Source organism: Hevea brasiliensis, chromosome 5 (genome assembly GCF_030052815.1).
Source record: "Hevea brasiliensis isolate MT/VB/25A 57/8 chromosome 5, ASM3005281v1, whole genome shotgun sequence".
Lineage (NCBI taxonomy): Eukaryota > Viridiplantae > Streptophyta > Magnoliopsida > Malpighiales > Euphorbiaceae > Hevea > Hevea brasiliensis.
The window spans coordinates 12,542,810-12,552,206 of record NC_079497.1 but is presented as its reverse complement, the minus strand read 5'-3'; the positions used below and the strand labels follow the sequence as shown (position 1 = coordinate 12,552,206).

Below are 9,397 nucleotides of genomic sequence, written 5' to 3'. Positions count from 1 at the left end.
GGTAGACATGGCTTGAGATCTTCGCTAGGACCCGGTGCTTCGGGATAGACACGGCTTGAGTTCTTCGCTGAGACCTCGTATTAGTTTATTAAGCGAAAGTCCGGCTTGAGTTTTTCGCTGGCAGAGGTTGTATTAAGAGAGCAGTATAGGGGATCAACTCCCATATATTTATGGTTTGACATTACCGGGTGTGTGAGTGCTCCAAATTACCTTTTTGCTGTTATGATGTGAAAGTATTAACGATGTTACATTTCACTATACAGGGTGCATTAGCTTTAGATAGTTATAGAGATTATGGTTAAAATTGATATTTTATTCTCTGAGTCGAACGCTCATTCCTGTTCAATATTTTTCCAGGCTACAGGAGGATTATTATTGTGGTTAACCTGCTTTTCTCCTTCGCAGATCATCTATTCATGTTTGTATAATTCTGTTAACTCCTAGAATTTTCGTATGTGTTAGAAATATTTATTTAATTTGGGTCTGTAATATAATTTGCCATGTTGGAATTGTAAACTTATTATATGCATGTATGTTAGACTGGAAGAGGGAGTTGAGCTCGCATTTGACTTTATGTTATTATGAGTATGTGGAGGGTGAGCTGAGCTTCCCAATTGATTATATATTGTGTTTACAGGTCGGGTGAGTCAAAAACTCCCCGTTAAAAGGTCCATTTTATGGCCGGACTCTGTCCGGTTGAATTCTTAAATTGGGCCCAAATGAGTCTTAGAGTTGGGTTGAGAAATAATTAGGCTTACTACGGGCATCGGGGGCTTTAGGCTGGCCCATGTCCTAGTGCTGGTCCAGCCCATAGGTTGGGTCGTGACAACCCATATCCCATATCATTTTTGAATTTATTCTTATATAATTACAGACACAATTGATTATGATTATTACTACTATGTGCCAATCAAATCAAAGTTTTATATAAAAGATCATTTAATATATAATCACAACAACATTTATTAAAGAGTGTGCCTTTCCTATTTCATATAATCAATTAAAAAAAAGCATTTATTTGTGTTAATTATTTTATTTCTACCACAAACTTTTATTTAGATTTGATTTTATCAAACCATTTTTAAAAAATCCCAAATTAATTAAGAGATAGAAAATTAATAAACATTCACATGCTTGCCAATAGCTAAATTCACATTGCATAATTTTATTTGAAAGGAGCCTTTGTAAATGTAGTCCACACATATATATATATATATATATATATATATATATATATATATATATATATATATATATATATATATAATTGAACAAGTAATTTTTGCCCTAGAAATGGTCAAGTCATCATTGACCAACTTTTTTAAATAAATTGGTTTAGGTCAATCAAATCAATACAACTAATCACAATTTTAAATAAAATTAATTATAGTAGGTAGTAATCAAATAGAATTATAAATTGAAAACTTATTAATAAAATTCATAAATGCAAATTATTTCTATAAACAAAACTATTGCATCATTATGAAATTTTACAAAATAAATTTTTAATTTCAAAATTAAGAATATGCATGTAATTATTAAATATAAAGGTGATAAATTGAATATTCTGCATTAGATAAAAGAAAAGAAAACTAATGAAACTTTATAATTTTAAAAATAATTTTAATATTATTAAATTAAATATTTTAGTATCGTTGAGAAATTAATATTTAATTTAAAAGAAAAATTAAAATTAAATTAAATTAATTTTTAAAAAATTTAATTTAATTTAATTTAATTTAAACGCTCGATATGATATTTTATGATATACATTGGGGGCAGTCAATTTCTTTGGGCAGTACACGAATGGGTCGTAGTTGGTGTGAACGCAAAGAAAAGTGGGCCGGTCCATTATCAAAAGTGCCCACTAATCTTCTAGTCTAATGTCTGCATGTGTTCCACGTGGCAGAAGATTGTTGGCGTCCACACGTGGGACAAAGCAGAACTCCGCGTAATCGATTTTTTTTATTAAAAAAAAGGAAAAAACCCACAGATTTTTTTTAAAAAGAGAAGAAAAATCCAGTCTTAGATTTAGGAAAGCCATGCAAAATCCTTACCTTTCCTTTGCTTTTGCAAAAACAAAGCGTTTCGGTACATTCTCGAAGCTCTCTCTCCCTTTTCTATTGTCCCCTCTAAATGATTCAAGGGCACAAGGACTGGAAAGTTGACAAATCTCGTATACCCAATTAAAGGATAATCTTGTCCAAACTTAATTGATCGATATTTAAAATAGAAAAATATATAATATGATTTAATAAATAAATTATATATTTATATTTTAAATAATAATAAATTAAATTTAGGTAATAATTTTTTATTAAATTAAATTATTTATTTTATTAATTTTAATTTTAATTTTAATTAATTTTCTTTTAAATAATAAAAATGTAGCTTGTAGAGCAAGTTTTCCATCCGTTATTGCAGAGTATAAAGCCCCACCACTAAGGGTCTTCACGTAAGCCTGACGACGCGTAAACGCAATGTGAACTATAGTCTATAGAGATTGGAAATAAAAAAAGTTTAGAGGGAGTGAGAGGAAAATGAGTTTCCGCGTAGACAGATAGAGACTGAAAGGGTCTGTATTGAAGAAGAAGAGAGAGACAGAGAGATTTGATTTCGTTTTCTACATCTAAACGATTATAGCAAAAACGATCTCTTTGACACCTAAGCTAAAGAAGAAATAAAAATTTCTTTTCTTTCCTTTCATCTTGTTGATTCACACTTCCTTTTCTGTTCACACCACTTCGTATAAATCTTTCATCTTCTTTCTCTCTTCATCTTTTTCCTTTCGATCCCTCTTATCTATCTATCTATCTTTTTGGTGGGTGAGATCTTGTTTTGTCTCAATTATTTGTTGTTGCTTTGTATTTGTTTGTGTAATGGAAGGATATCTTCATCAGCATCATCACATCAGTGTTAACGTTGATACTGATAGGTTTCCTCAATGGAGTATCCAAGAAACGAAGGAATTCTTGATGATCCGAGCAGGACTGGATCAAACTTTCATGGAGACCAAAAGAAACAAGCTTCTTTGGGAAGTGGTAGCTAACAAAATGAAGGAAAAGGGTTTTCATCGCAGCTCAGAGCAGTGCAAGTGCAAGTGGAAAAACCTCGTTACCCGATACAAGGTATCACTACCTGCTTATCAAACTTATTGATAATTTCCGGATTTTTTTTTGTTTTGATTGAGCTGTGTATCGTAAAAACCCTATGTTATCTATATGGTTTTGATAGGTATATTTCTTGTTCTTTTTTTATTTTTTTTCCCGGTCTCTAGGGATGTGAGACGATGGAATCTGAATCTTTGCGACAACAATTTCCATTTTATAATGAGTTGCAAGAGATTTTCGCAGCAAGGATGCACAGAATGTTATGGGCTGAAGCAGAAGGAGCAGCATCTGGGTCCAAAAAGAAAGCGGTGCAGCTATCTTCGGACGAGGAAGACGATAACGAAGAAAGTGATGAAGAGAAAGTAAGCATTAGAAAGAAGAAAAAGGGCAAAAAAACTGCGAATATTGGGGGAGACGGTAGTAGCAGTGGAAATAATAATAACTTAAGGGATATTTTGGAGGACTTCATGAAGCAACAGATGCAAATGGAAATGCAATGGAGAGAAGCGTTTGAAGCTCGTGAAAATGATAGGAGGATAAAGGAGATGGAGTGGAGAAAGACGATGGAAGCATTAGAGAATGAGAGGATAATGATGGATAGGAGGTGGAGAGAGCGAGAAGAGCAAAGAAGAATTAGAGAAGAAGCTAGGGGGGAGAAGAGGGACGCATTAATCACAGCACTTCTAAACAAGCTCAGAAGAGAAGAAATTTAAATCAAGCATTTAATGTGTTTTTCTCTTGTTTTGAAGAAGAAGGAAAGCTTTGAGAGAGATAGAGAGAGAGAGGTCAGTCCCTGAACTCTCATTTTGGAGATGTTATATTAATTGTTCTTTAGATATGTGCTATCCATTCCATTATCACCTTCTCCCTTCTTTTTGCCCACTGCGTGGGCTACTTTTGCTGGTAGGATCAATTAAAAAGCTTCAACTCTCGCTTGTATATTGTTTATTTTACTCTTATGTGATCTTAATCATGAAAGTTCTGTTATCATTAAGGCAAGACTAGGCTAAAAGAATTAATACTTTGGCGTAAAAATCATGAACAAAGATTAGGGATTTATATATAGGTATCACAAAGTGGTGACCTGGTGGGTAAAGGGAAAAGATAATGCTTATGAAAGCATATGCAACGCAATAGGCTCATCGTGGTGCACATTATTTGTGGTGTTAATGGTCCATTCTCGCTAATGCCTCTCAACTTCATGAACAAGGTTTGTGTGTTTATGTGTTGCAACTTTCACTTATATATGCACAAGTGTCTCAGATTTTACATGCTTGGTGTTCGTGATGCAGTATTTATATAGCTAGATCATGAGCCATCATCAAATATGCAACTTCCTAGTTCCTACATGCAACTACCCGTCTGAACAAGTTGTCATCAAATTCAACCAAGAATATATAGAAGAAGCACAACTAGCAATTTCCTTTAGAAATCCAAGATTATATAAAAATCATGCCAATGGTTAGTGGTGAGGAAATGTTTCTTGCTGATTAAGTTAATTTCAAACAAAGAATCTGTGGAAAAGTCAACAAATGGGCATGACTTTTTTTTGCTTCTGGAATTGTAATGTAAGAAAGTTGATAGCTTTAGAATTCTTTCTGACTATATATGGATACAGATCGATGTTGGTATCAGCTTTTGCCATCAGGATGAGTTCGGACAAAACCAACAAGGTAGAAGCTTTTTCTTTTGGTTGGTAGAAGATTTTCTAAGAGGAAAACAGGCTGTTACGTTGAGCTTACAAATTTTCTGCAGGGGAAGCAGTAATTTGGAAGAAAGGTGTCATCAACTTTGAATATGTATATCAGTCGGTGATAGAGCTCTAGAAATATATATAGCTGCCAGAAGAGAGAGGTGTCAAGGATTAGAATTGAAAGGAATTGTTTTGAAATCTGTATAATTAATTTTATAAGGGTAGAAAGAGGGTTTATATAAGAGTTTACACATAAAAACAGAATAAAGAATAGTCTACGAGCACAATCCATTTGAATTTTCAAGGATAAGGGATAAAGATATCCTAGTTATCCCAACAAGAGGTTCCGTATAGGAGGAGAATTGGAGGTGTTGATACCTCTTTCATGTTTTGTCCTAATAATTGAAATCTTATTGCCATAATAACAAAATTTTCAACTTAATTATTGGTGATATGTATATCTTCATCTTTAGTTGATCAATATATATATTGCACATATAAAAAATATACACGTTGATAAAATATATAATTGTAATTAGAAATAGTAATAATAATGCTTATTTCAAAAGCACTTTGTTGATTACCAATAAGATTTCTTTTTTAGCTGATAATAATAGAGGGACAGGATTATCCGTTCTCTATAAGGATTCCCTCCAATTATAGGAGATTGATAAAAACTTGTTCTCGTTAGTGGGGACGAGGATCTTTAGCTAGCCTCAGTCGTCCCTTGGAGACCTGAAAATATATATAATAGTCAGTTATGTTTATTATTGTGCATAATTATGTAACTCGTGTTTATTTTTTTAAAATTAATTATTGATATAAAGGACCTTATTTTGGTGATTTAAGAATCTCATATTTACGGGCATAATATGAGTTGGTTTATGTTGAGACCAAATTTATTATGAATTTAAAATATAATATGTATAATGAAATTTATATGTTTGTGTTTTTGTTTCATGATGAATTCAATTTAGATGAATTTTTCTCGTAAAGCTTGAGTAATCCATGTACACAACAGGATGTGTGAATCAGATATGAAAAATGTCCACAGTATGGGAGTTGACTAGGTATGTAAATGGGTTATATATTGCCGATTGTGTATAAGAATTTTCTAATATAACCTTTATTGAATTTTCCTGAATTGATTACCTCTTAATCTGTTACTAACATACATGATTAGGATTGTTTTTGTTTCATTCTAACTCTTCATCTTACCTTTTAAGTTTTGTATTCTGTATTTTTGTGTCATAAAATGGATATAATTTAACAGTGGATCAATACTAACCTCAGAGCACATGCCCACAAGAAGCCAAATGTTAAAACTCCTATTTCATTTTTTTCCCTTCAGGAAGAGAATAACTTGTAGTCCTCATGAAATTGCCATTACTTCCATTATAACAAATCATCATCACTTATTATAGCATTTTATGAGACTTTTTAGGGGTAGACAAAATAATAATCGGCTCCAATAATACTATTTAGCTATGTTTTATTGCCATGCAATTGAAGCTAAGTTTACAACATGAAATCTCTTCATATTAATGTTTATTTCGCTAATATCTGATTCTTTATTTGAATTCTTTCGCATATTTGGTGTGCTTTGATATTGTCTACCTATATTATAATCTATATAATTGAGCCTTTGTTCAATTGTATTTTTACATTTTTTTTTTATATATCTTTTAACATGAAACGTTAATGATCATTTGGATTCCAATATGGAAATTGTGTGTGGAAGTTAATTATTATGTGATAGAAGAGTTGATTCCATTTGGAGACCAAACTTAGAGATATGGATGGAAGAATTAATGATTTGGGTTTGTCCTCTTTTGTTTATGCTTAGAGATTTTTAAAGGGTTAAGACCTACTAAGGTATGACTGCTAATTATTTATTGTATTATAAAATAAATATTTAATTAATGAATTATTGATAATCTTTTTCTTATTTTATATGAAAATTTTTTGTCTAAACCCGATTCACTATAAATTCAAGATGGTAATGATATGTATGATGAAACTTATATATAAAATAGAGAAGTTTTTACTTAAATCTGATTTATTATGAATTTAAAATATAAATACGTAACACGTAAGACACATGTATTTACACAAATTTAATTGATTGTTAGAAAAAGGAAGAATCTCATCATCTTGACACATAATGAACTAAGTCTAATTGAAAATTTTAAATAATATTATAATAATATGCAAGACCCACATATTTATACTTCAAGCTATGATAAATTAGGTCCTGAGGAATTTTTCCAGGAAAGGCGTCTCAGCTGGATTACCTACCTTAAATGGCTAGAGGAGGGCATGATCTCCGTGCCATTAAAAGCCTTTGGATCGATTGTTTTTGGTGGCGGTGTCATGACCAAAACCCAGCTCATCATTTTACGCGTGAGCTAGCCAACTTATTTGAAGAAACTTGATTCCAGTTCACAACTGTGGGACACAGCTATGTACAAAACAAAAACCTGTTCTTTTTTACACCTTACCTTAGGAATTGATTTCTTCCCCACTTTTATAGTGTTTTGGTCAAACATTTTATGCTCTCGAAAACTAAAACATTTTAGTACTATAGTTTTTGTCTGTCAGATTTAATTACATTTTTTTTATTATTTTCATTGAAATTTAAATTTAAAATTTTATAATTTTAAAAATAATTTTAATATTTAATTATTTTTTACATTCTTTTTTTTGTTAATTTTTTTTTAGCAAAGGGATTAAGGGACTAAAAACTCAGAAGCTAATATACCTGAACAGCTGCAAAGCTGGCCACGTAGTTTGAATCATGCACGTGCAAGCTGGGTGCCTGGTCGTTATACACACATAATCACATACATATCGGGAATGCCTATACTCTTGCTTGGAAAAAGCTAATTGCAGATTCCAACTTTTACCCTATGAATTTGAATATGTCCAGTTTCTCAATTAATACATATTGTTTAAAACTTTGACTTGAAAGATATATATATATATATATATATATATATATATATATATATATATATATATATATATATATATATATATATATATATATAATTTTCGTAGATTATTTGCCTTGTGAAAGGAACAAATTAATAAGTTGGGAGAGGAGGAATATGATTAGTGTGAATTATGAGTGCATAGATGGGCCAAGTGATGACTTCGAATTGATATGCTTGTCCAACATGACGATCACAAATAATTGTAGTTTGTTCCTTTTCCAGCAGGAAACAGAGACTTATCATGGCGTAAACGAAATTTAGTTGCTACTTCCGGGCGAGCCCATGTTTTGACTTTTTATTTACATCAAACGCTTCGAAATAAGGTGATGTGCCCTTATAAGGTCTTTAAAAATAAAAATAATATATATATAATAAAAAAAATATGGTATCATGGTACCTTTATGTTTTGATAGGTCCATGGCCAATGGGAACGGACATTTGATGCTGTTATGGATGGCAGAAGATTGTTGCTACGGCCTAGAAGCAAGAAAGCGACTGGAGGCAGGTCACGCATTTTTTTTTCAACCATTCATTCATTATGATCAATATGGTTTTTTAAATAAGTCATATATGATAATGCATAAGGTAGGTTGAAGAATCTTCATGTGTTAAGGGCTTTTGTTGGGGGAGATATGCAATCAAGCATTAGTGAATTGAAATGGCTAGCTTGCTGATCTTTGAACACTTTCTATATTGAAGCTGGAAAATGTCCATTATGGAGATTCCTTGTCTGCCAATTTGAAGGAGAAAAAAGTGTCTTAGTGAATTGGTTCTCCGATGGATGAACAGTGTTAATGCCTTATATGAAACATTTGTATTTCATCAGCTACAGCCTCATCAAAATCTGAAGAAGCTCACTATCGAAAACTTAGGTGGTAGAACATTTCCAAATTTATTGGGGAATGCATCATTCTCCAAATAAATTGGTTCAGATCATTTCTCTTTATTGTGCTCATTTCTCTTATTGTTAGAATTAACTAAAAATAGCATAGTTTATCACTATGTTTCATATAAATTACTATTTTTTTTCTTATTATGGACAATTTGTAGTTGAAGATGCTAATTTCAACGATAGGGATGACAATTATTCCTGATTATAACGTAACTCACTCCACATTTAATTAATTTTCTCTGACTTTGCCTCATCATCAATATTATACAAGTTGAGAATGGGAGAATGTCTCCTTTCCAATAATAATATATTATTATTTTTTATTAAAAAAATAATTTATTTTTATGTATTTTAATATTTTAATTTTAATAAAAAATATGAAAATTATTAAAATTATGTTAAACTTATATTTTTAAGTTATAATTTATTTTTTAATAAATAAATAAATTGATATTATATAATAAAAAATAAAACAAAAAATTTCTACAAGAATGTAACACCCATAATTTTTAAATTTATTATTTTTAGGTAAATATTGATATTTTATTTTATTTGAATTTTATGAAATTATTTGAAATTTTTCGGATTTTAGAAATTGGGTTCAATTTTCCGAAAATAAAAACTTTGATGATTTTTAAAATTTAATTTAAAGATCACATAGCAAAACTAAAAATATATTTGGAGTCTATAAATTTCCCTGAGTTTT

At 30.9% G+C, this 9,397-nt stretch overlaps 1 protein-coding gene across 13 annotated transcripts; it reads left to right on the top strand.

Moving 5' to 3' along the window:
• The first annotated feature begins 2,470 nt into the window (after nucleotides 1-2,470).
• On the top strand, nucleotides 2,471-8,832 carry LOC110640262 (trihelix transcription factor GT-3b). Of its 13 annotated transcripts, none has more exons than XR_009148856.1 (5): nucleotides 2,494-3,128; nucleotides 3,278-3,895; nucleotides 8,022-8,122; nucleotides 8,213-8,304; nucleotides 8,389-8,832. XR_009148856.1 is itself a non-coding variant. In XM_021791500.2 (3 exons), the coding sequence occupies exons 2-3, from the start codon at nucleotides 2,976-2,978 to the stop codon at nucleotides 3,821-3,823; spliced, it is 699 nt and encodes a 232-aa protein (XP_021647192.1). In that variant the 5' UTR covers nucleotides 2,495-2,821; nucleotides 2,936-2,975; the 3' UTR covers nucleotides 3,824-4,104. The 13 variants fall into 13 exon arrangements, 2 of the variants coding, with proteins under 2 accessions (XP_021647192.1, XP_021647191.1); XR_009148855.1 differs by lacking the exons at nucleotides 8,022-8,122; nucleotides 8,213-8,304; nucleotides 8,389-8,832 and adding exons at nucleotides 4,403-4,578; nucleotides 4,729-4,783; nucleotides 4,866-5,248; XR_009148851.1 differs by lacking the exons at nucleotides 8,022-8,122; nucleotides 8,213-8,304; nucleotides 8,389-8,832 and adding exons at nucleotides 4,177-4,320; nucleotides 4,403-4,578; nucleotides 4,729-5,248.
• The last annotated feature ends 565 nt before the right edge of the window (nucleotides 8,833-9,397 follow it).

Coding starts and splice junctions, on each gene's coding strand:
- LOC110640262 (XM_021791499.2), top strand. CDS start 2,880: ATGGAAGGATATCTTCATCAGCATCATCACATCAGTGTTAACGTTGAT. Junction 3,129..3,277: donor ACCTCGTTACCCGATACAAG/GTATCACTACCT, acceptor CCCGGTCTCTAG/GGATGTGAGACGATGGAATC.